The sequence below is a fragment of the Dermacentor silvarum genome, chromosome 2, assembly GCF_013339745.2.
Source record: "Dermacentor silvarum isolate Dsil-2018 chromosome 2, BIME_Dsil_1.4, whole genome shotgun sequence".
NCBI classification, from domain to species: domain Eukaryota; kingdom Metazoa; phylum Arthropoda; class Arachnida; order Ixodida; family Ixodidae; genus Dermacentor; species Dermacentor silvarum.
The window spans coordinates 104,703,874-104,731,651 of record NC_051155.1 but is presented as its reverse complement, the minus strand read 5'-3'; the positions used below and the strand labels follow the sequence as shown (position 1 = coordinate 104,731,651).

The following is a 27,778-nucleotide window of genomic DNA, read 5'->3' as shown; positions in this document are numbered from 1 at the left end:
ATGGCAAGGGCATTGAAGGCGACTGATCTAATGCCTTTCAGAATGTGGCGCACTTTGTCTGACTCTGGCATAGATGAACTCATACGGCGGCAAAGCGCAAGAACATCCTCTATGTATGATGTGTAAGACTCGCCTGGCTGTTGTTGGCGAGTATCGAGGGTTTTCTTTGCGGTGGTAGAACGAACGGCCGGTGTACCAAATACTTGGCGCAGCCGCTGCTTGAAGACAGCCCAGTCAGTAAAGTCGATCTCGTGGTTGAAGAACCATGTCTTCGCCACACCCGTCAGGTAGAAGGAGACGTGGCGGAGCTTGTTAAGGTCGTCCCAATGATTAGCGGAACTGACTCGCTCGTAGTCGTCGAGCCAGTCCTCCACATCTTCTTCACGAAGACCAGCGAAGAGATGGGGGTCACGCTGGTGGCTGCTGAGGATGTAAGGGGTGGCTGGTGGTGTCAGAACGGTAGCGGTAGAAGTGGAAGGTGGTGCGTCCTCAGACATGCTAGCGGACAGTGGGCCCAAGCGGCGGCCTGAACGTAGCTCCAGGGGGTAGACTGAGCGGGCAGAGGACTGAGGATCGAAGAGCAACTCCACCACTTATGGCGTCTCTGTTGGCACGACGTTTATTCGGCCCGAGTACTCGGCAGCGAACCAGCAAAAGCACACACCCGATGATGATGATCACACATAACTGAAGATGAGGATCGCGCAACGTAGGATGATGATGATAATATACAGATGAAGAAGACGTGCGTAATAAACGCCCACAATATATATATATATATAAAGAGAGAGAGAGCGCAAACGCGACTTCTTCCGTCACGCGAAAGGCCGTGGGAGGACGGGAGGGAGGGAGGAGGGAGAGGGAGGGGAGGCGACGTTTAGATGCGGCACCAAACGCGTATTTATATAAAAACGTTGCGACGCGAGAAAGTGGTAAAGATTTCCGACGCTGCTCGACGAGTTTCCCGTTCTAATCAAGGAGGTTTGAAAAAAAAAGCTGGAGTGGACCTGCCGTCTCAAAATTGAAGCGGGACCGCCGCCATCTTACCATATGCAAGCAATTACGTTGGGAAATAGCTGACAAGGATATTTATTTACCCGTAGGCACGTGTACAACTGTTGTATGAACGTATACAATGCAATATAACGTACCACACATACAATACATCGTACTTCATATAAACAGAACAGCTGAGCAAACAAATCAGTAAATTGCGTCTGCTTGACATTAACTTTGCCACACATCACAAACACTACGACAGTGTACATGCAAAATCATAAGTTAGGATATAGCTGACAAGGAAATTTATTTACCCGTAGGCACGCATACAACTGTTGTATGAACGTATACAATGCAATATAACGTACCACACATGCAATACATCCTACTTCATATAAACAGAACAGATGAGCAAACAAAACAGTAAATTGCGTCTGCTTGACATTAACTTTGCCACACATCACAAACACTACGACAGTGTACATGCAAAATCATAAATGTCAGCCTCGGATTCATGAATGACATCCGAAGCACAGACTGGTACAGTTTCTACTCAGGCAAACAAAGTTTGGGCATTATTGGGAAATAGCGGGGAATATACGAAGCACTTTCTTCCCACTCCGTGCTGTTTTTAGGTGGATAATTTAGCCGTGCAGTTTCGTTGGACGTCTTCCTTTCTGCCACTGGTTTCAGAAGAAAGCCTTAAGTTATTTTCAAATTTTATGGCACATCATGATAATAATACACAGCCAAAGATAATATTTTAAGCGAAAGGTTCGAGCTTTTAATTTCAAATTAGCCTAGCATTTGCAGTAACTGACCAAAAGGACGTGAGCTGCTAGCAGATTTCAGCTGTCACAGCCCTCTTTCAGAGTAGAAGTATAGGCAAACTGTGGCTTCACCTGTGCTGGTAAGAAACTGCGGGGGCTGCCACTCCAGATATTTTTTTAAACCTCCTTCGTTCTAATCTCGTCGAAAATCTCCGAGCCGCCCCCTGCAGAGGCCCTGATAACAGTCAACAACGCCGCGCGCGTTCGGTGCGAACGCGGGCAAAACGGCGACGGCGTCGACAACAGCTTTGCGCGTTGCTGGTGCTCCTGCATGTCCAAGTTAATACAGCTGATAAAACTACTATCCTTACTCCGTATAGCTCTCTACTATAAGTTGCTATCGCAATTGATGCTTCGCCTTTCGGGTGAAACTGTGACATTCTTTTTTGATCTCACATAGGGATGTGTAGACTTCTTTGTTGTAAATCAGGAAGCAGACAGACCTAAAGACCTCACTTTGGTTAGGAATAACGCTTGCGTACGGCTCGTATGCCAGCGTGAAGGTGTTTCGTCCTCGTTCATTTTGCTAATCGTATTGAATTACCACCCTTTCTTTCTCTTCGCAGTATTCGGACCAGACCTAGGAGATGAAGAAGAGGAGTTTGGAACTTCAGAGATCGAGTATGCGTGATTTCTTGAATTAGTTTATCCGGGCTAGTCTTTTACACGTGCATAGATAGCCTTATTTTTTAGTGAGACGTCACATGGCACCAGGTTGCATCTTTAAGAAGAAATAAGGGGTGAGCTCGCCGCCGACAGTGTTATGAATAATGAAGCCGTTGTCACGGATGAATACTTCAACATGTTTATAGACAGATATCTCGTTAACGTCGCAAGTGCATGCGAAATGTATGCTCATTGGAACATATTCAGTGCAATGTATATTCAATACAACGTATATCCAGCATTTATGACCGCCACAGAGTTTGATTTTATTCCACTTACTTTTCTTAGCGTGCCTCCTAGCGTCATCTCTCGACCATTCGCAGCTAAATGTCGTGGTACATTAATAGCGGATATGGCTAAAATACAAGCGAATAACTCCGCGTGAAAGACTGGACTTCAGCTACTCTGTAGAAAATTAATTGCGGCATACTTAATGGGCGCTTGTATATCATACAATTCAACCTATAGGTTGCTTGAAAAGGGCAATGTAATCATTGTTGCCAGCGCTGTGGTACAGAGTTTCCAGTCGTTTTAGGCGCTTAATACAAGGCCTTGAAAATGTGCAAGAAACTACATCTGCCGTTGTAAAATGGTGGAAATCATCCTTTTTTTTTTTTTTTAGTGCTTGTGTTTCCAAATTGTTCGACCAGTCCTCGCCAACACTAACCTTTCTCCTCAAAATAAGCAGGAAAAGACAGGGGGACCTCCAAACTGTGCCGTATGTGGTTGCAGGCTCGAGAATCAAATGCGCATAAGCATGGCCACCAAAATCGGGGCCAGCGTCCTCAAGATCTCTGAGGCTAATGCATGAGCCCAAATTCTGGCCTGAAGGTTGAACGCATACCGTGGGGCATTCGTTTGGATGCTCGGAAATCTCGCGTTTCGGTTTTTAACAAGGCTTAAATTGCTTAGCAAGGCACTGAAGAGTAATACTAAATTAGTTTAGAAGAGGAAAGGCGTTCTCTGTAAACATTTTGTCTCTAATTTGGTGGTAAAAGGGCGTGAGTACTATGTGTGGAACAAATGAAGACCGGAGTTCCGCGCCCAAACCTCAGCACCAGTTAGACGTCAAATATGCCACAGTGTTATTTTGAATTGAGTCCTTTTATTCGCAGAAAGTGCTTGCAAAACTTGCTAGGTTAAGTAGCCGATTTACTCAGAATACAATGAAGACCTCTCTTTATCGACAAGAAATTAACTAGATAGCAGGAGACAGCTCTCGCAATCCAAGCAGCCTTTTAGCCCGGGACAAGTGTCAGATTTTTTATGTCGAAAAAATTGTGATTTGATGAGATCACAGAAAGCTAGTGCGAGAACTTCACTCTCTCTCATATATTGATGTATATTCGAGCTCACCTAAGTTATGAGCTCTCTCTTAGCTATAATACAATCGTACATTTGGCATGGGTGGCATAACTTTCATTAGAAAGTTAATGGACGAAGCTTAGTTAATTAGGATGATGAATGATCCAATAGTGAGTTTTCTTTTATCTGCCCTTGTTGCCAATCTTGTCATGCAAAAAAAATGGTTTTCTCGCCAATTTTTAATAATTTCAAACAGCCATTCCTGAAACGCCTGCTGTAGCCTTGGCTCACAGTAAGAGTGAACTTTTCTATACTTTAGTAACGTAATATACAGCTCAAGTTAGCATGTCATTTAGGTTCATAATATTTCATTACCTACTGTTTTAACAACTGGGCTCCATCCCGGAAGCAGAGCACCTTAATATCAGCCATTAGGCGGCGTCGTGGACCACCCGCTATAGTCTTCGAGCGACCTAGACCTTTCCGGTGGCATTTTTTTTCTAGATGTCACGGCTAATGTTTCAGAAAATGACTTTTCACCGTGGCGGGTATTATCGCCGCCTCGGACAAATCGTACTCCTTCACCCCTGCCCAGTGAGAGCATTCGTGCCACTTAAAACTGCCTGTTGCTAATGGGACGCTTTTCTGCCCACAGTGCATGAAATTCCGGCAATTCTACCTTGTTCAGTTTTTTTTTTACGGATTTAAATTAAAGAAAAAAGCTTACGAGTATCCAGGAGCAGTGCTGAATAGTGTCGTTACGGCGAAAAAGTTTCATATAAATATTCACACTTGTTAGTAGCGCTCCGTACCATCCGCATTCTATTTCTCGTGGTCCTGTGTTTCACGCCTCGATCTTTGCCTAACGTGCTTCACCAATTGGCCCCAAAATTCGATAGCGTTCATCTTCCTGCGTTTGTCGTATCCGCGAATTGCCATGAGAACGCACCAGTGAGTGCAGATCATCTGCTGTGGGAGCTGTAAAATCAAAAGTTTCACGGGGGTCACCTCTTAGCGACGCTGTACCACCACCACTATACATATATGAGCCCGAAAACGTACGCGAAGCTGATACAGCCGGTAAAATGGCCTGGTCATGGGAGGGTAATCCTTCGGAGCATTCATTATCTACCTCGCATTCAACGAGGGGTTTCTGAGGGGTATCCTCCGTATGCTCAAACCACGTACGATTCGAAGATCTTCCACTTCACCAAGTTGTACTGAGCGCCATCCCTCGACTGAACAAGACGCTACCGGTATCGAGAATTGACGCGGTGTGTCAGTGAAGTGCAGTGACCACGTCTGTCGAGGCATGGCGCTGCCATCAGCTTTCTAGAGTCGAGAGGTAGAGCTGAGTGGAAGAACGTTCTAGAATATGTACATCTAAAACACGACCTTCCTCTTCGCACCCCGTCTCCTCCCGTCATCTCCTCCGCCTCTAGACGCTATAATAAGAGGATGGCTTCGTATTCCACCCTAAAATATTTACCAAAGGCGTGTTCTCTCTCTCTCTCTCTCTCCTGTCTCTGGTGAAGGGTCAAAGAAATCGAGGCCCCTGAGGAGGAAGACGATGACTGGGAGTGCTCGCGCGCGATCACGGCGAGCTTCATGTGTCTCGTCTTCTTGATGCTGCTCATCTTCATGTTACTCTTCGGTCTGTCTCGCGGTGAGTATATAGTCCTTAGGGGAGAACCCCCAACTGCCGCCTCCGTGGGCCTGTATGCTTCCCTCATCGACAATTGTTTTCTTAATGGCTGGCGTTCTGGTTTCCGACACCCGCGATAGTTGCATCACATCTCACGCCGCACACGCCACATGCCGATTGTGGCAATGCTCACTTTAACCTTAATATATATCAATATACACGACAATCTCACAACAAACTATCGGCACTTACCGTTGTGCACCTGGTGATTCACGCCACGCGTTAAACGCGGCACGATACATGATGGCGGAAGTACGGCAAAGCGAGGCCACGCCATTTAAGCGACTCGAGAGCAACCAGAACATACAAGCAAACATTTGTTTCGTGAGTCCTCCGAGACCTTCAACTGCGACTGAAGAAATTAGCAACAATTAGCAGAAGTTCAATCAGAGGTTTCAACGCTTTTTCACCGCAAAGCCCGCATCTGAGAAGCCTCGCCCCAGAATCGACGAAAATGGCTGTGCTAAGCGTCGCACGTGCAGAGGCCATCGACATTTTCTGCACGTTCAACTTCACGATTGGCGAAATAATGCGATGACCGCGGCGTCGACAGCCAATAGCGAACGACCGTTACGTAAGAGAAGCTTTGTGAGCCCTTGAGACTAAATTACAGAAGTTTGAGTTCGTAACAGCTATATACCTTCCAACCGCGTTCGCTAATATTATGTTCAATATCCTTATTGGTCGGCGCATGTTCTTACGAAACTCCCTGTCATAGGTTTCTGCTTGTGCCGGTTGTGCTTATTCAGATTTAATGAAAGACCGCAGGCGCAATATTAAGTAAAGCCAAGGGTTAGTGTATGTTAGAGAGTATAAATGCTAAACGATGCTGTAGCAGTGATTAAAAGAAAAAAAAGCGAAGTGTTTGGCAGAAAGAATGGTTGGTCAAGTGTAGTAATGCGCGTTACTTCTCAGTGACGGTCAATCAGTGTAACCGAACGGACAGCACGTACCATTGCCACCGCGTCTTGTTAAGGAAAATCTGTTTGAAATAAACACTGTGCTCCACTTTTTAATCCTATTTGAAAGCTTCACGTATTCCAGCGATCGTGGAACCTGTAGTTCGGCGTCACGACATGACAGTGCATCGTTTTACAAGGTGTCATTGCGCACGATTACAAGCCACAAAGATGAAGCGTTCGCTTTTCATTTCAAACTTCAATTTGAAATTTGAACCCGTTGAATTCGCTTAGCGTGGAATTCCATGTAGTTGCTATGTTCCAGTTCATAACCTTGCTAAATATCTCATTTCATTTGCGTATTTTCTAGAGATCGACTACGTGCCGCGTAAGTATTAAAATATACCATTTGCAGCTTTGCAGTCACCCAACATATTCAATGGCGATTAATTTGGAGGGAGGGACAACTAACTGGCTGTAAAGGGGTGCTAAATTTAGCACTATGTCGGAGTTAAATAAACAAAAACTAATTATAATAATAATCAAAAATATATAAAGCGGTGGCAGCGTAAAATATAACTTCTTTGTTACTGTAACTTATGGAGTGCGCTTCCTTAAGTGTCGTCGTGGAGTAATCATCCGCCAACTTTAGAAACTTCGTGCGAAAAGGGAAGAAAAGTAAGATCGAAAAGCTGTCTTCATAGTTCTGCACCACTAATGTGCTCATCGTTTTACAAATGTGATCCGCTGTTGCGCGTTCCCTCTACAGATACAATGGATAACGTGGAAACGACCACTAACTTTGGTACGTCCTTGTGTTCTTTTATTTAATTGTACATAATTTTTGTAGAGGATATTCCCTTCTAATCAATATTCTGTCTAATCATGAGGAAGGTAGTTTCATACCAATGTCATGAAAGGGAATTAAAATTAGCAGCTGCAAGTATTGGGTGTTCTTATACAGGGTGTTTTTTCCGTCTCTTTTTTAGTCTATACAATTTTTCTAAAGACTATGCGCGTAACAAATGTGGCGTTTTGGAAGCCAGTTGGTAGGCGAGGCAGACATACTTTGTTGATATTAACGCAAGCGTGAAAAGGCTAATTATCAAAAATGTTGTTACCTTTCTATTAGGACCTTCGGGGCTGTTATTTATATAGTGAATTTGGAGGCATTCACATTTTAATGCAACCTCCTTTTTCGTACCAAAAATTGGCCCTAATTCGAGATACTCATCATCTAATCTCAAGGCTCCATCCAGGCAATATGAAAACCGAGCGCCCAGGAAGTTCAAAAAAGCGAGGCGGTTCTGCTACTACGTCATTCGGAAGCGCCCCGTGATGAAAATGGCGACGAAGTTCGAATTACTGCGCTCTGCGTCAGATACTTGTACGGCCACTATTGCTTGACAAGCATCTGCCCCGACGTGCCGTATCAGTATCTGTTGCGACTTGCCATCATTCAAATTTTGTCACGCTTATGGTCACGGGAGGTTTGCGTCTGCAATAATAGGGGGTCTGCAACGACAGCGTGCAAGGCGGCTCGGTTGCAATATTTCCTGGATGGAGAGTTGTTTAAAGTTTCCGCAATGATGAATATCGCAAACCAAGTGCGATTGAGAATTTTTTTAAAGAGGTGAATTAAAACGATAATGCCTCAAAATTTGCACTATAAACAAGTGCTCCCAAGGAGTTTATCAGAAAGTCAAGAACTAGCAATAACGCGTATTACAGCCGAACTAGTACAATGCCCACTTGCAATGCTGGTTTTCAATATACGTATATGGCGCTGTGAATCCATGTGTAAATCGGTGTTATTCGTTTGCGTAACTGCTGCTGCTATATATTAGAAAAAAGTGCTGAGCGCGTTACGACCCAGTGGACCTATCAAACTCAGTTAATGCCTCGCGTGACAGCAGTCATGGAATGTAATTAAAATGTATTGAGGTACCGCGAAATCAACAAGTGCTCGTATACATTATGGCATCAAAAGGTTGTTTTTGAAGTTACGGCTATTTTTAGCATGTATTTAGCACATCACCGTCGTGTAAATAGTAGCTAGATGATGGTATTAAAAGTGCCCACGTGTTCGTTTTAATTAGAACCCATATATATTTTAGTTTTCCATCTCATTTACTGTCAATGTTGGATTTAACAATTTCGTGCTGGTTTCCGCTACCTTTAACGTTCTGTACTTAAAGCACAGCACATTGTAATCTTACTTGCATCGAACATCAAGGCGAACATTCAAAAATTGTATTTTACTTCATCTAGTAAATTTATCGTTTTTGTTGCTGTTGTCAATTTTGTCGTCATCCTCGTGGTACTTAAACAGCTCTTGTACACATATCCGCGGCTTTTCGAGCAGCGCTAGCATATTTTTATTTGTAATTTTCTTTACTCCATGAGAGATTATCGCCAGTGAGAGAAGTGGTATTCAATGTCAGCCACATATGTCAGTCACTGTGTAAAGAAATGCGTTTTATAAAACGCATTTCTTTACACAGTGACTCTTTCAACTCTTTTATACTCTTCAGACGCACTATAGTGCGTCTGAAGAGTATAAAAGAGTTGAAATAACATACTATCTTAAAAAAGTAGGGTTTTATATTGATTATATCCACTCTACCTAAGGCTGCTTTTGGTGAGACAACAGACTGAGCGGTTTGTGATCTATAATACTGGCGTTATTATCGATACATCACAGCGTGTTTCAGGTGCTACAACACATCTTTACTGAAAATTAGCTTGGCAGGGTAACTCGTTTTATCGAAAAGGCTGGAGTTGATGCTACTATTGATGATGACGTCTTAATTTAAATGGTTGAGGCTGTCACTACGTCTCAATGATCAAAGCTAGAGTAATTGGTGAATAACTTCTGCAAACAACTTCATTTGGTTGAGTTGTTTCGCCTTGCTCAGTTGGCAGTCAGCGCTGGCCTTCTCGTGTTTGTTTTCTTGTTTATACCCTCGTTTCATCGCTCTGCTTCTAGTTATATTCATTACAAGTAGCCATAACTCTTTTGTAATTGTCAAGAAATATTATCACGATGACTGTATTCTATGAACACAGGCTGAAATTTATTTGTGCTGATGCCGAACGTTTAAGTATGGATAAGTAATCTATCTGATCACTGTAAGGTTTCACGTACTCCGACTGAGATCAGCTGTGCTTGAGTAAGTTAGTTCTGAAAATAGTTTATATTGAAGGTTCAAATGCCGGTTTACCGCAGTATGGTAGAGCTGTTCATAAAGATGACTATGTCTTTCTTCATTCCATTTAATAACCTGCTTACTCTGGCAAGACTTGCGTATTCCCGACGCTGAAGCGAGTAAGTACCGTTATGTTTTTTATGCGCATTATGGCAACACCGTGACATTAGGATCCACAGCGCTATAGCGCTCGCGCGTTGTAGCTCACACGGAGTGGGATAGTACAGCGTAAGATATCATTACAAGAATATTGACGTAATACCGCGCACATCGCATTATATTTTGCCTCACCCGGTGTGGAATAAGCGGAATAAATTTCTAGGCCGAATGAAATGCACTAGATAATACAAAAATCGGAGGACGCCTAAGCCTTTAAAAGTGGAACACGTTGCGTTATCGGGCCCCGTTCGAGCCCCGTTATCGGCCCCGTTGTAAGCTGGCTTTCCCACTGTAAAACATAACGTGGGAAAGCGAGCTTACAAAGACCAAGCTCACACCTATCTCCTTAAAGTCGGCTTCACTTTTAAACAAATTCATTGCTGGGAAGACGTTTTTCCAGGGACAATATAAGTCGTGTTATATTGAAACGTGAAGGCCCCAGCCCCTTTTTTTATTATTTTATTAATCGTTTGATACTGCCCCGACGAGCGCGCGTGTCCAAAACGCATTAGGCAGGCGAAGTGCCAATTTGACCTGCTGAGGATGCGAGCGCCATCTGGATTGCATTTTCGCAAGAAAACTACCCCAGCGCGCCGCTTTTATAAATGCTGGCAAAGGGGTTTGTGTTTGAGTTTCCTCGTAACGGAATTAAGTTTTCTCGTACATTCAAATTAGAATCCGACGACGCCACCATGTCTGTAGGTTGTGGTTAAGTCATACTTTACCATTTTTCTGACGGATTTCACTTGAAAAATTCTATTCTTGTTCACCAAAACCTTGCACCACGGGGAGGGTCTGCGCGGTCAGGGTGGTTGGGGATGATTTTCTCTGCCACGGACGCCGACATCCACGCCGACGCCGGATTTTCTGCGACACGGGGCCCTTAACGCTATCGCGTTAAAATCTCGCAGTGACACAGCCGTGTTTTAATGCGATTAGCGTTCTTAGCCCACTTCCTGCACTTTGTGGTTTGTATTTCGTGTTTCTAGCCCATTTACTCCGGTGGTCTTTCTAATACAAAGAAAGACCTGAAACACTTGGGTAATGGTCGTTATCGAACCTGGAGCCGACGACCCCAGCCACCCGCTGCTGTATCCGCTCCGCCACGCGTTGGGCCACGAAGGATTATATTGTCAAGAGTTAGCACGCCCTGGCGCGCCACCATTGCAATCTCGGAGGCTACGCAAAAGGAGGGAAGCATCACGCGCCCACCGCCAGATAGCGCAGCGTGTGCAAAGGGAAGCGCCCGACTGCCGCACAGGGCTCGTACATGGCGTGTTTCGGCAATGGCTCTTTCAGTTCTCTCTATTGGCCTTTTTAACCGCGTCACGCGATAATCCATAGTTTGCACGTGCGTCACTTGCGCACCGGTCCGCCAGCCTATCCGCCATCTTTAGGCACCTGCGCGCCTGCGGAAGCGTGCTGGAGCAGGCTGCGCGCGCTGACGCGTTGTTGATCCGAAGGTCCTTCTCGCGTCGTGATCATGCCAATCTGCGCGATTTTCGGTTGCCGCACAAGAAGTACGAGTGCCGCGAAGCCGAGCTACGCAGAAGCGGGCGTTGGTCTGCACCAAAAAAGTAATAACATGGCAGTGCGAACGCACAAGAATGCTGTCGGAGAAACGTCGGTGCCTGTGGCTTTCCCGGATAAATCGGAAGGACTTGAACAACGTGCGTGTCGTCACTTTTTTTTTTTTTTCGGGCGAGTATGTAACACGCCAAAACACTGCACATCACGCATGATCGCAAAAGGGCGGCAGCGAAAGCCCCCGTACTTGTTGGTGACCGCCTGCTCGCACACGCATGGTCGCTTTTACCGCCCTGAAAAACGCCCGTGTACTTGTGTTGTAATGCACGTTAAAGAACTCCCGGCGGTCAAAATAATCACGGAACCCTGCACTGCCGCGTGTTTCATAATTATATCGTGATTTTAGCACGGAATACCCCAATTTTGTTTTTTAACGGCCTGCAAACTGCTTCGCATCGTCATTTCTTGGTCTGTGTGCTTCGCTTAGCGATATGCCAAGCAATATCTGAATGTCTGCATGCTTTCAATATAATGGGCTACTCCTATTTAACGCAACAAAATTCACATGCACCGACATGCACCGAACTGTAAACCAAAGCTCATAGAAAGAAGCGAACACACGTTTTGAAGCTTGGGGAAAAAGAGCATGTGGGTGAACCTTTGTGGCGAGAAAGCTGTCCCTGAATGGAGCAGCCCAAAAAATACTGAGATAGTTTTCTCTGCCGCACGCCAAGGAACATATGCTTTCATTGACTCACCTCGCTGAGGACGATGGTAAGACCCGACGACAGGCGCTTCGCTGCAACCTTCCTCACCCAACCGCTTGTGAAGTAATTGTGCGCCTTCAGCGATTTGTAGGCCTTTATTTCGTGCAGCGTGACGTAGCTCGTGGACGGAACAAGATAATTTATGATATCTACGTACGTCGTGGCGGGGAGCACCTCGGGATCTGAACTGGTATCCACACCAACGTCCGGCTGGTATGGGTCCACGCCGTCGCACATTCCGACCTTTTCTTTGTAGCGAGCCCGCGTCGGCGCTACATGCTCGTCCATGTAGGAAGGGCAAAATTCAGGGCTCCTGACTTTTGCCATCGCAAAGCTTCCACGACAGCAAACATGCGGCGCTGACACGTAGAATCGAACGCCAAACACAAACGCAGCGATACAGCGGGCCAGCGGCTAGTAGCGAGGTGCCTAGCAATGGCGGACGGTCGGCGCAGGCGGCGGATATGACGTCACGATGCTAACTATGGATACAAAATGGCGATAAGCTGTCGAGTGGCATTTCTGAACAAGCCCCCTGACGTGCTCTCATCTATCATCCACCCACCAGCGCTTTCCAGTTGTGGCCTATTAGAGATACTATAGTTCTCACCAACGATCCCAACCTCCTCTAATTTGTTTCGTGCCTTTGCTTTTTCTCTCTGCTATTCCTTCCGTCTTTCATTTCCCTCAGTGCAGGGCAGCAAACCAGAATCTCTTCCGGTGAACCTCCCTGCCTTTTTCGCGCCGTTTATCTCTCTCTCTCTCTCTCTCTCTCTCTCTGAATTTGACGTCATGGATGCTATATAAAAAGGTGTGGTCCGGTTACAACTTCCCTTTCGCCTAGAAGTTGCCCACCTGTGACATTCAAATGAATTATACAATAATTTCATGATCACACAGCAACAAACTAATCCTCTCAATAATGAATCTCCCACCACCAAATTACATGTGCACCACCCCTCGAATACTAATCGCATTAACGACGATAAACATCACCAAAGGCCTGATTTTTTTTTCAATAGAATAAACCGAAATACGGGCTGCATGAAGAACAGCTGAACATGAAGCACTCGTGTGATACATATTTGCTGCTTCGGGGCTCTAGGGGGTTATTTAGCAATATAATTGTAATCACGTGCTAATATTAATAAAGCTTACGCAACCGCAGTTTCTATAGTGGCTCAAATTCGGCACCTTAGGGTTAGCATGACGGTACAGTGGTGAGCAGACCCGTGTAACCACATAAGTTTTGATCGGATAGTGAAAGGTAAAAAATCAACACAATAGTTATTCCATTCACATGAGCGCACTACAATAATGAAAGTATTCATTCAGTACTGTATATACTGCAGTAAATGCTTCTACAATGATTCATGAACCCTCAGTGCCCTCATTCACTAAAGCTGAAGTATTAATAATTACAGTAATAATTATGCGGGCTCCATGCTGAAATAAATATTTCTATAGTAATGTAGTATAACACTCTTCGGTCATAGGATAAAGTTGGTGTTAGGTTAAGAAGACCTCAGAGGGAGACGCTAAATGCGTACGATCAGCGGCGAAGCATCACTTCTTTACTCTATTTGTGTTCTACAAATTCGCAGGGACAACTCCACGGATGGTTCCTTACAGTCGTGATCGCTCCAGGACAACTCCATCAGAACGTCTCGGTCAGTAAACGTCTTGTTCGCCTACGGTCCATATTTTGTGCTTATTTCCGCAGAGGCGACACAATTTTCAGGCGGTGAGAATAGGGTAACTGAGAAGTGAGGATTCGACTAAATGTCGCAGGCAGCGTTACTAATAATTGTGGTTATGTGAGCCGCGGAACCGTTTCCAATTATTTAACGTTTCCTCTCGCTGCATCTATGATACCATTTCGGCCTTCGAAGCATGATTAAAAACTTTACCTTTCCACTTACTCAGTTTTTTAATTAATTTACCTGCGCATTGCTTTTACGCCAAATAGGTGAATTTGTAATCTAATCGAATGTTAAAAAATATGAGCTTCAAGTAAAAAAAGATAATACCGCACATATCTGCATCTAGGAGGACAAAGAGAAACATGAATGCGAAAGTTGATCAAAAAATATTATATCTGTTGATAAATGCAATTATATGCGGAGGTATTGATCAGCTTGCAAATTAACAAGTTGTAAAAGAGAAATGTACCCCGTTGGCTTTCTGCGTGTATTTAAAGTGGCCTTCCATGCCAGGCCGGATCTAATATAGTTGCTGTGGCAGTTCACACTAAGCCATTTTTAGTATTCAGGAAAATTCAATGAATCAAATTCCCGCATGCCTAGTTCTGGCTATCCTCGATGCTGTATTAATTAAGAGATCCAGTGACCCAGTCTGCTCATCGCAGTAAACGTCAATGAACGAGTTCTAGATGAAATGCTACAACTAAATACGCGCGACCGCACTACGCAGTCGCTCAAGAACTGAAGAACTCACATAGCGACTAGCACCACCAAACGGCGTTCTTTATAAGCATGACGACACCTTCTCACATTCTATTAAACACCTCTTGAAAGTTTTACACTATATCGCATTCTTTTTTTAATTCCTCAGTAAATGACTTTTCATTATTCATGCTCAAGTTTGCGTCGACTTCTTTCTTCACATATGAACATCTATCTCGTATACTTTGTACAAGTATTGTTCTCCATTTATTTTTGTTCTCGGGTGCACAGCAATGTCTTGTTGCTTATTTAGGTGTACGACTCGATGACAACAACGACATCTGCAGCATAACGACTTCAGTGTTGTCGCAGTAAAATGTTCCGTGTTGCATCCATATCCGGCACTGCAAAATCATGCATAAATCATGGCTCAGTGATGCACGCCCCGCAGCGTAGCGGAACAGACGGACATAAAAAACGCTGCTTCGAGCTCTTGGGTGCTGTTGCTTTACCAGTATTCCTAAACTGTAGTGACGCCTTCGGTACTCCAACAAAATGGGGCTTCGTACAGACCCTTTTCCTAACTGTGAAAGTAGGCTTATTGCAAGGCAGTTTATGCTAGTGGCGGCGAATTCAGTTTTACAAGCACATTATGCAAAGAGTGCACGCTTTCTTTTTTTTTATGCGTTAGATTTAAGAGCGTTAAAGTGGAAAAAATTGTGTGTGTGTGTGAAGTTTGGGAAGCCGGTCACATGGTAAAGGTGAGGGGGGATGTAAGAGAAGAGCGTGTATGTTATATGTGTGTGTATTTATACACGGTGCCCCAGCTATCATGCACCAAGATTTAAAAATATGTGAATGCTACGTATCTGGACAGAACCAAGGTAATGTTGTTTGGAGATACTAGGATTACTCTTTTCTTTCCGCCTAATTACATAATTAGGCTTAATTAATTATTCAACTTATCAAATATTATAATTATATGAGAAGTGCCAATTACAAAATTGTAGAGCAACATGAAAAACTCCCTATACCTGCAGCTTTCTTTTCCTCAATACGTGCTATTTAAGAGAGTTTTTCCGAGCGTAAAAGAAGCCAGCGAATAGGCCCAAATTAGGTGGCTCGAGCGGCCAGTCGCGCGGCAATTTTGCGGAAATTCTGCGCTCGCGAAAATAGCACAAACTGCAAGTAGCAGAGAATTCCACTTCAATGTGATGTCGCGGTATGCCCGAACGGTCCACGCCACTCCACCAAAAGCAGCTGCAGCGGCGCATCGTACCGCCGTCTGTCGGTCGCCGTTTTCAGATGCAATTTTCTCGTAAACTAAGTCCTTTCATTGCACGAAACAAGCGTTTCTACGTTTCTGTAATGATATTTAAACAGTGCACGTTGATTTAGTATTTGCCTTTAGGGTGCCTTTAAAGGTTTTCGTCATAACTTATAAGCATCTCTTCGGTGGGAGCTGAGGATGCAGGCTTCATGAAGTGCACGTACTCTGTTATCAGAGCAAGTAGCAATGTTAAATTTAAGCTTGGTAACGTCCAGGGAAAATTCTTTATATATTTTGCAGGTACCAGCCGGTCAGCGGATTCATCAGGCGGAGGTACAAAGAGTGAACCGCGGATGCCCGTGGTCAGGACGACGAAAGCTAGGCATTTGACCACACCGAAGGCCGAAGTAGAAATAACGACTAAAGGATGGTGGCCAACCACGGGAGTCTTAGAATCTACCGCTACTACTACCACCACCTATACTAATACTACAGCTACTGCGACTAGCACTACGACCACAAGTACTACTACTACTACGACTAGCACTACGACCACAAGTACGACGACGACCTCAACCTCGACTTCAACAACGAGTACTACGACGACGTCGACGTCTACAACTACTACCACCACCACTACTACTACAACGACCAGCACTACGACCACAAGTACGACGACGACCTCGACTTCAACGACTACAACGAGTACTACGACGACGTCGACAACTTCTACCACTACGACTACTACTACTACTACAACGACCAGCACTACGACCACAAGTACGACGACGACCTCGACTTCAACAACGACTACAACGAGTACTACGACGACGTCTACAACTACTACCACCACCACTACTACTACTACTACTACAACGACCAGCACTACGACCACAAGTACGACGACGACCTCGACTTCAACAACGAGTACTACGACGACGTCTACAACTACTACCACCACCACTACTACTACTACAACGACCAGCACTACGACCACAAGTACGACGACAACCACAACTTCTACCACAACGACTACGACAACGACGTCTACATCTACTACCACAACGACCACAAGTACGACGACGACCTCCACTTCTACTACTACCACGACTACGACTTCTACTACTTCTACAACGACCACAAGCACTACGACGACCTCCACTTCTACTACTACCACGACTACGACTACTACTACTTCTACAACGACCACAAGCACTACGACGACCTCGACTTCTACTACTACCACGACTACGACTACTACTACTTCTACAACGACCACAAGCACTACGACGACCTCGACTTCTACTACTACCACGACTTCTACTACTACCACAACTTCTACAACTACTACTACTACTACTACTACGACCACAAGCACTACAACGACCTCGACTTCTACTACTACCACGACTACTACTACTACGACCACAAGCACTACGACGACGTCGACTACAACGACTACTACTACTACGACCACAAGCACTACGACGACGTCGACTACAACGACTACTACGACGACAACCACAACTTGTAAGAGCCCTCCATTTTTTTTAATTGCTATGCTCAAATTTCCCACAGAAAGTATATTACGCCGTTCTTGTGACACAGCTTTGTGCGGTATCTAGAGGCAACGTAGAACGACACATGACATACAAGCGTTTCAAACTTGACAACTATAATAGGAGCTAGTTCTCTGTGTACATTAAGTGACGCTAAAGTTTGCTCGTAGGTCACTATCATGCTGACAAAAAAAAATTTCTCGGACGCACGCGTAATGAAAAAAAAAGGATAGGCAGCCGGTGAGATATCTCTTAATAAATTAGCACGAGGTGGTCGACTTGGATGACCCCAGTATTGTGTAGTTGCTATGGCAACGACTATCCGCCCGCGCCCATATAGTAGAGAGTACTAGCCCGTAGGGGCGCGTGGGGGAGAGTGTGGAGGGAACCGCCTAACATGCGCTTCTCTCAAAAGACTCCCACTGCGCTTAAACAACAGAGACTGTAGCAGGTATTACGAGTTCCGAGACACCGGCTGCGATATATGCCTTCCCAAATTGCGCGACGAAATTACCATGGCGTTACACTTAAGTCTGACCTCCACTCTTGAGAACGGAGCTTTGCTAAGCGCGTAAAGGGTATGAGAGGGCAATCTGCCGAAACGTTGATGGTACTTATTTCTAGACTGGTAATTTAAAATTCTTTTCTATTAGACGTGTCTTGAGAGAACTCACCGGCTTCACATGGAAAGTTGCAATATGTGCTCTAAAGTAATTAGTTCAAAAAGTTCGTTTCTGCAATTTCATGATTTCACAATTTTTGTATTTCAACTTCTCGTGTAAGTACTGTTCGCCTTGGCCGCGGCGGCCGCATTTCGATGAGGGTGAAATGCAAAAACACTCGTGTATCATGCATTGGGTGCAAGTCAAAGCACCCCAGGTGGTCAAAATTGATCCGGAGTCCCCCACTACGGCGTGCCTCATAAGCATGTCGTAGTTTTGGCACGTAAGACCCCATAATTTAGTTTCTTTTTATTGTTCGCCTGTTTGTGGAATCCAGCTCAAAGAGTATCACTGCGCAATCTGCTACTATCGAATTTAAAGATTTATGTTGTTATTCCAATGAAACACATTGCTACTGCCCAAGCTACTGCCCAAATTAAGGTACACCCTCTGAGCAGACCGTAACGTATACGAGGCTTTAATTTTTCCCTTCTGCCATAGCGACACAGCAACACTCCATGAAACAAAGATCACAAAATGGTCCGCTGCTGTGTAGTTAATACACAGTGGGTGCTACGCTGGTATTACACAACATACGACCTGTTTTAACGCGATAGCGTTTAGGGCCCCGTGTCGCAGAAAATCCGGCGTCGGCGTCGGCATTGGCGCCCGCAGCCGAGAAAATCATCCCCAACCACGTTTACGTATGCCGCACCATTCTATCATTAATGTTGCTCTAACCGTGTATTGCATTCTTGGCAAAGCTATTTCTCAGAATTTTGAGAATGACAATCCACAAACAAATGTCATGAAACAAAACACCCACAGCGCATGCCTTTTATGTTAAATCTTCTCAGACAGAAATATTAAAAGGGTGAAACAAATACGGTACCTGAAAATGATGTAATTTCTTTGGCGCAGTGGTGCACGGTCTCCGGGATCGGCCCACGCAAGAGGCCGCGTTTCCACCAGAAAGCTCGCCTACGTGCATAGCGTTCGCCGCCAGTGTTTTCCAGTAACCATTGCGGTTGCCTAAGCTGCAGTCGTCGGGAACCATGAGTAGCAGTCAGGGATCTTTGCATGCCATCGCGTTCCCCTCTGAAAAGCGAAGCTTAAGCGTCATCCCTTTTTTTTGTGTGTGTGGCTTGAGTTGCTGTAGTTACGGTTGGCTCAGAGATTCAGGGAATGCAATTCTACAACTGTGGTAGAAATAAACAATCACTGTTCAGATCCCAAATAAGTATCTATGTTGAAATCTCCAGTAATTACAGCGGTCGGCTTTCTTTCTTGGCCAAATTCTCTCCAGATGACATCATTCGTACGCGTAAACGTTAGTCTCGAAACAATGGTGTATGTCGCAGCGGTGATATAGCTAAAGAAACGAAGCAGCACAAGCACCGGAAGTGGTAGGTCAATCATACAGAGTTTTCCAAATATGTAACCAGGGGGGAAATCTGTCGCTAGTGTCTACGGGAGCTTCAAACATGGCGGTTAAGCCCACATGAGGTTGATGTATGGTGGCTAGCATAATTGATGGGTAGCACATGGATTTGCCTAAACTTCGTGCTTATGGATTCGAACGACTTTGTGACATTACTAATTGATTACTTTCAGCAAGATACTGCGTAATGAATGCAGAAAGTCGCAATGATTGCTGCATGTGCGCAGAGCCAGCGTGCCTTCAGTGTCTAGAAGAACATGATTGCCTGGAAATTTAAGCCGATGAAGGCAGATGTTAAATAAAAATAGTAAATATAGTTCCTGTGGCTTTATAGTAAATAACGCCGTGAAAACGTCAAACAGACAAATATCAGACAAATCTCACGTATGGTCGTTGAACGAACGCAGCGTCGGGCTCCCCTCTGTAGTAATATTAGTAGAAAACTCTATAGTTCATATGACCAAAAGGCATTTCTCACAAAACTTACCTGGTAATCTACGTAGTACCGTGGCATTATTGGCGGCTTTTGCGAAAGAATGAAGGCTAATGTCTCTCTACAATTTTCCTTTTCCAGATAGACCAATGAATCCAAACTACGTTCGAAGGGGTAAGTCACGCTGTTTCAAATGTTCGTATTGTAGAAAACGCGTAAGTTCATGGGACACAGTAATAGCAGATATGTGATGTTGAAGCGATAAAAAAATCAAGAAAGGAAAACTACTCTAGCCTACGTTACAAACTCTTCAAGGTAAATTCCTGTCCCAGCGTTCATCTGTCATTATTCGGCTCCTAAACCATCAAATAATCTGCCTGGCGATGTCGTCCTGCAGCTACAGCAACCAGAAAGAGTGAGAACGAAAGTTATTGAGGAGAGGGAGAGGCGCTAAATTCTGCAGCCCTTAAGTGAGCACGGTTCAACGCCGGAGGCATAGAATGGCACGCGAATTTTTTTTCCTTCCTCGATGTTCGTTTTAGTGCGGAGGGGAAGCCATAGTTGAAAACTGTGCGCTAATTGGCACCGCCTGGTGTGCACCGAAATATCTGACGCAAAACTTCTTAGGGATAGCTATAAAGTTTATTAGGTGCAGTTTTCGCGTCGTGTGTCAAAGCTATCATCACGTCTACTTGCCACAAAATGTCGCCAAATAAGACAATTTCGTTTGTCCCTAACAGCAATTCAATATCTTATATACCCCTTAACTGTAAGGGTGTTAGCCACGGGACAAACTATAAGCACCCCGAGAGCGCAACGCCTTTTACTACGTATGGTGTTCTACGTTTACAATGCATTTTCGTATTGCAACACTCGTGTGCCCTGCAGATCTGCGTGGTCTTGTGTGCCACACGGACGCCGTTGCCTTCCTGGGATCTGCTCCACCAGACAGCTGTGACTTCGTCATGGTCGACGTGCAGGTGTCGTCTCCTCAGCCACATCCTACGTACTCGTACATGGCAACCATCAGAACCAACCCAGGTATTCGTCACCGAGCGGCATGTTACCTGAATACACCATATGGGTGGCATTACCAATGAACGGACCTCTTTAAAACGTGGAGGGTGACAAGCACCGGGATGTTTCTTTTTTTTTTTTTTTTTTCAAGCGAAGCTTGTATTCCCTCACGCGTGTCGGCGTCGGTGTTGGCGTACGAAAAAAAAAAGAAAGAAAGAAAACCCACGCCACGCGCAACCAAGAATTGTTCGTCGGGCTGCGGAATCGAATCACAAACTTCCGGGTTGCGAGACCACCACGCTAACCGATTCAGCCCCTGTCGGTTCATCATACGCGCCCTTTAAAGCGAGGTTTTATATGTCTGAAAAGTAGACGCGGCGCCCGTAGCTGGCGCGCGCGATCCCGCACGCGCCAGCTGCACCATACCCCCCAGCCAATCACACGATCACGCCATATACCCCCAGCCAATCACAGGCGTCCCCTCCCTCCGGGGGAGGGAAAGGGTGTGATCACGTGTTCGCTCGCCTCGCGCTCATAGTTTCTCACTATACCACCTAGAGGGTAAACTGGCGCCACCGTCTATGCGAGTTTCTTAAAGGGCGCCGTGCCCTCATGGGAATGATGAGATATTTGTCTGCGAGGCTTGTGTTGGCTGGCGTTGAACGAGGCTTCGTCTAAAAGGTGGATATGGCTACACAAATAATGCGTTCTTAAAGTAAAATCTACATAAAAGGCTTTCATTCACCCATATTACATCTCTCAATAAAGTTCACTCACCTACAATGCAGCATCAAGCGAAGAAAAGCAAGAACAGACGACTAGTTGTTCCAAAGCGAGCGAGAATCTTGTCGCCCGCCCTCCAAATTTAGCGGCCAGCTGATACTTTTTACGTTTCCTATAATTGTACATCCAATAGTAAGTCCTCAAAATTAAACAAAACATGTTTTTGTGTAATAATAAAGTTAAATCAGCTTTTTACGTGCTGTTTTAGCAGGAAATAAATCATTGTGACAGACGGAACGGTGCTAGCCAGGCGCGTCTTCAAGGCTTTCTGGCTCTCCGTGAACGATGTCAATCCGAAGTCACAATATACCAGCATTCCCATGGATACCACAGCGCAGCAGCGCCAGTTTTCCCTCTAGGTAATATAGTGAGAAACTCTATGCCCGCGTCCGCCGTTTCCCGTCAGTTCAGGCGCGGCAGTCAGATGGGAAGGCCGCGTTTGGTTCGTTCTGCCGAAGAGCAGGCTGCGTTGAAGGAACGGCTCCGGGTCCGTGAACGTTTCAAATGCTCAAAAAGCTAACCAACCCCTCCCCTAGGTTTCGACAAGCTTCGCGTGCACTCCTGTTCCCGGTAGGGTAGGGGTTCTAAGTTCTTTTTTTTTTTTTTTTTTTTTTTTTAATGCGAAGCATTCTTTGGCTCACCACAGGCACTTTGCGCTACGAAGGTTCCTGTCACCTCTCGTTTCGGGCCTCTTCAGTAACAAGAAAATTGAAGTGTCTGATGATGGTATCGAAGCTATAATTCTCAGTGCAACAGCCTGATACTCTAACGTTAGGCCACGATCAATTTTGTTTTCTTTGTTGTTTAGTCCACGATGCACGTATGCCTCTCTCGTCCCAATGCCAGCGAGCTCCGAGTTGACTGGCAAGCGCATGACGTCACAGCACGAGCGAGAGCACGTGCGCCCAGTTTCCACTCGGCGACAGACTTACCGCTGTCTTTCTCGTGCGTCATGAGTGGAGTGGGCATCTCCCATTGTTGCCTCGCGACAGCTAGCTAACGCTTTCAAAAACTGTGTTAGTCTGCCCCGCCATAGGGATTGGTCCACATCCCCTAGTCCTTTCCTCGTAGCAGATAACGCTACAAGACGCTGTGCTACATTGGACCACTTTCTGGATGGACCCAGGACGTAACGGAACAGGTTGTAACGCTTCTACGCCGCAGTAAAAAAAAACTAAATTGTTGTCATGCTGTCGCAATCATACTGTTCTCGTCTTGCTTCTATCTTTACACACAGGCTCGCGTGACATACACGATTGCTTGCTCAACACAAACACGTTGGTCCATGCGGTAACTCTGAAAAAAAAAACCGAAACGACGCGGGGTAGCCTGATACTTGCTTGCCAGCTTGCTAAAGCATTGGCGGGAAAGGCGTTCACTGAAAAGCGGCACACACTATATACTGGCGCATACTCAGTGGCCCAAGTTGGCACCAAAGAGCTTTATTGAAGACCAGCAAAAACCGAGTGGCCACATACCCAGTGCTCGAAATCGGCTTCAAAGAACTTCTTCGAACAGCGGTACCAACCAGTCCTGCATCTACAGTGGCCCATATCGGCGTGAAAGGGTTCGCAAACACGCCCCCCCCCCCCCCCCCCCCACGTGTTGTCTGAACGCTGTCCGAAGAGCTCACCTTGCTCTCTCTTTTCCCGTGCCTCGCGCAAAACTGCCACTCTTTAAGATGTGCTGACAATGTCTGCAAGATATTGCGTAAACGAAAGTAGAGCGTACATGTGCTTATAGCAAGCATTTCACCGTTTTTTCTGCTCCTCTCAATTGCAGGGACGTTTCAAGCGCAGATAGCTCAGCGCATTCAGAGCTTTCCAGACAAGGCCCTCCTACTGGCGTTCAAGCGAAGCGTACTGCGCAGCGGTTCTCTTCAACCAAGCGCCGTGGCCAGGGGCGTCGTCCAGATGGTCGTCGATATGGACGCTCACGGCGTCGCGCTCAGTGATGAGCAGATTACAGAGGCGGACACAAGCTTCATTTCTCGAGATGCCCAGGTACGCGCTAGCAGCGCACTAAAATTCTCAAGGGCTTTTGAAGCGGCATGTTCTCCTGACTCCACTCAACAGTTGTAGTTGGCTTCTGTTGATGGTGATGAGTTGCGATCACTCACTTTGTAACGGGCAGCTCATGCTAAATGAAAAGCACTCCGTGCCTGTATATCCAAAAAGACGGAATATTCAACGGTGCATATTGAAGCTCGTTCGACAATGCAGGCACAACTGGATATTCCGTATGGTTGTATATCCCGTCTGTGGCCACTGGGTATTCGATTTCATTCGTTTCTTAAATTGCAAGCACTTGATATGTCGTAGTACTTAACGGTGGGAACTACGGCTTCATTTTTTGGAAAACGAATTCCAGAACAGTGTTGGGCCATCGTATCACTTGTCTGCATTAGAAGGCATGAAGGGTGGAGCCCCTATACGCATGCAATTAATTTCATTCAGAACGAAGCCCACTGCCATGGAATAGCGAAAAAGGAGGGCAGGATATCACATGTTATTTCAATAAATAATTGGCGACGCACAGTAGCAAGCCCAGAATGAGAAGTTATCGCCAATTTTCAACAGTTCAAGCGTTCAAAACAGGGCGTTGCTTTCGGTAGCTGTACGTCTATGTATGTACACTTTCCCATTCACACGTAACCTGCAGCGGTATCCCAATGGCTACGGCGTTTCACTGCTAAGCTCGTGGTAGTGGGTTCGATACCGGCCGCATTCGGATGGGAGCATCCATGTACTTAGATTTTGATGCACGTTAAAAAACGCCCGAGGGCCCAAATTATTCGGGAGTCTTTCACTACGGCGCGTCTCATAATGAGATTGTAATTTTGGCACGTAAACCGGAGAATTTATTTGTTTTAATACACGTGTACATGCACCATGAACATACCGTATCTTTGCTTCGACGTCTTATGCGCCAGCTCAGAGCAGGCACCGCTGGCCTAGCATAATAACAAGTGCGAAAACGGAAATCAAACCACGAGACCAACAGTGCACAAAAGCACGAGCGACGAGCTATAGGGACGCCGTACCAGTGCAAACTGCCAACAAACGTTTATTGGCAGAGGAAAACGAGCACCGTAAAGACAGCGGAGCATGCGCTTCTCACAGCTGCATCATCGTATCAAGAGTACGTAAACGTAAGCACGTGAGAAAAATACTCATCAGGCACTCACACGATTGATTAGGTCTTCGTGATCATGGGACAGACCGACAGGCTGGCCTAGGCAAATATATTCCTTTTAGGCAATCTGAAACGACCTTCGTACCGTCAAGCACCATGTCTTTTTGGATGGCGCAGACGCACTCAATATTTTAGAACTGAATGAATAACATAAATTACAAAAAGAGCGTCAGCCTCTGTTGACAGAAACGCTGTTCCTACAACTGGAATAGTTGGTTTTCTTGCTGTAAACAGCTTTCGAATAGTACGAGAGGTAGATAGAATAACTTTATTGGAAACTGGTCCGGCAGTTTTCCTTCGAGGCGAGCTGAGGGCCGGAAAAGGGGATTAACCCCTGTGCCGTCGATGATAGTTCGACACGTTTTTATTGCGAAGCATTCTCGGCTATTTTCAACCAAGTTTTCTGTGACGGGTATCTGGATGGCTTTCGCGAGCCGATCCTAAAGAGAGTGAAGTTACAATGTGGACTTTTCCCCGGGGGTGTTTGGTGCTCTTAAATGAACCTATTTGATGCCACTCTTCAATGAATCTCTGTAAGGCCAACTTGAGTCATTGGTTATCACAAAAGCAACAAACACCACCCACGTAGCGACATTTTACGTAATGCATCTTCGTAGATGTGAACTGGAGTTGACTATGCATAATTATTTTTATTTGTGTTAGAGAATGGCGCATCATAGTCCTAGTTGCTTTTGCGCCATAACACCTTGCATAACCAACTAGAGAAAAACCTGGTTGGATACTCGGTCTCATTGGATATAGAGGCACGGTTGGATTTTCGTCTCGCTGAAAATTTAGTATCGTCTCTCACCGGACAAATTGGATATACAGACCACAAACGAATAAAAAATAAGGAAACAGGTAAACTGAGAAAAAGAATACGTTGTCATTTGCCGTGTAGCCCCTTATTCTGGCGGAGAACTTCCCGCGGCAATAAAGGAAAATATATACGGAGGCAAAGCGAGCACAAGTACGCGCACTCCTGAAAAAAAGTTCCACAGTTTCATCCGCGTTAGCTTAAGCTGGTAAAGAGAAAGCATAAACACCTTACTTACAACAGCTAAATAAGACAAAAGACAGCGCTGAGTGTTTAGTTTGACTTGTTCTTCTGCTTTCACATTCCGCCTTTGGGCAAATGCGAAACCGTCGCACGTGCAAGCTACGCCGATTCAGTATCTGTTCCAAGAAACCAAAAGCGCTGTCAAACGCTACTATAATACTAGGCGCTGTAACCAATCTGCAAAAGCTCCGCCCCCGCAACTGTCATCTCATTGCTGTAGCCAAGCCAGCAGTTGGGCGAACAACAAGTGTATTGCGGGTGAGCAAGTCACACAGTGTATAAAGAGAAGCAAACGTGACGTCACAGATCACGCGTGTGCTCGGTGACGACTGCAGATTCAGCCGTGCTACATGTGCTATAATTGCAACATAAAGTTTTGCAAAATAGAACGTTTGCATTGCATCTATTTCGCTTCTCACGCGACGCCTTACTTAACCTTAACGCTACACGCATCGTTCCTTCACCCACAATAAGCATCTGGCATACCGAAATATTTGGTAATTAGTGATCGCATTGGCGATTGTCGCGCAAATTATGTCCACTGCTGCAACGAAGCATTGTCAGAACAATTGTCCTTTTACCTGGAACCTCTTATTCTTAACTATCAGAGACAGTCGTCGCTGAAACACCTGGCACAACAAGGAATATTAATTCAGGAATTCCAGTCAATTCCACCGGTTCTTTGCAGTCTACAATAAATTCCCAGAGCTAGCTGGCTGGCAAGATGTGTGACACGTGACCTATATGTCTACGGCATTTACGTATTTAACATTTCTTCCTTTCGTACGATTATACGCTAAGAACATTGTCGTTAGGTTGTGCATACAATGTACTTGTGAGAATTTTAATGCGGAAGCATCATATGGCCCGAGAGGCGGAAAATCGAGCGCTGCGTGACCACACGATGGTCCAAAAAGGCTACGAATCCTCGACCTTTGGTTGGAGTCGAATCCACAACTTTTGGTGTTAATTAAGGCGCAGTTAAATAAGGTACAGTTAATTAAGGTCATGTTAATTAAGGCACTCGCACCCACGACCTTTGTTAGGAGTCGAATCCTCGACCTTGCGATGCGCGCGCACCTTGTGACGATACACCGTTGGTCACGTGACGTCACCGCGCTTCTGCTGACGTGGCCGCAACGCTTTCGCATTCAGCCACGCAGGGATAACTAAGTGTCCCTTGAATATTTGGCTTTCTGCCGCAGGTCCTATCTGACGAAGTTCAGTCATATCACGGCCTCATCAGATACGACGTGTTCAATGGGAACCGTTCAGCCTTAAGGTCTCTTATGCTGGATGTTATGAGGTATGAAAACACGTGTTCGCTGATTCTCTTTGTTTTAGGATTACGTGTACTTAAAAGTGAACAAATAATGTCGGGTGGCAATGCGTTGAAAGGCGCCATATCCACGTCAATTTGTTTTTGTCGTTTATTTTTATTTTGTTTTAATTTATTTTATGGATACCGTCAGCATAAGTGCCAAAACACGAGTTGCTGATTTGGACATAATACAAAAGAAGAAGGAAAAAAAGAAAAAGAATGGCTGCCATCCCGCCCTGGGAACGTGAATGTCCAGCGAAGCTGTATCAGACATCAGACATGGTAGAGCGTTGTATTCACGCTGCTCTTCTGGTGTCTTTAATTTCCGTGGTCTACCCATGGCAGTCTTAGAATGAACTGAATGAGTTATTAGACGAGTCTCCCTTTTCTATATGAAAGCGTGATTACGTCACTAAGTATATATATATATATATATATATATATATATACTGTATGCCTCATTGCAAAGAAAGATCTGTCATTTGCCTTCAATTGTTAACCTGGCGTTTTGTGCTTACGCCACAAAATTTTCCGACCAACGAGAGGCATACAGCTTCGCTGTTAAA

The 27,778-nt window shown here is 45.3% G+C and overlaps 1 protein-coding gene across 1 annotated transcript; it reads left to right on the top strand.

Moving 5' to 3' along the window:
* Nucleotides 1-15,223: 15,223 nt before the first annotated feature.
* On the top strand, nt 15,224-17,275 carry LOC119440272 (histidine-rich glycoprotein-like). The gene is made up of 2 exons (XM_037705197.1): nt 15,224-15,232; nt 16,286-17,275. The coding sequence occupies exons 1-2, from the start codon at nt 15,224-15,226 to the stop codon at nt 17,273-17,275; spliced, it is 999 nt and encodes a 332-aa protein (XP_037561125.1).
* Nucleotides 17,276-27,778: the final 10,503 nt, after the last annotated feature.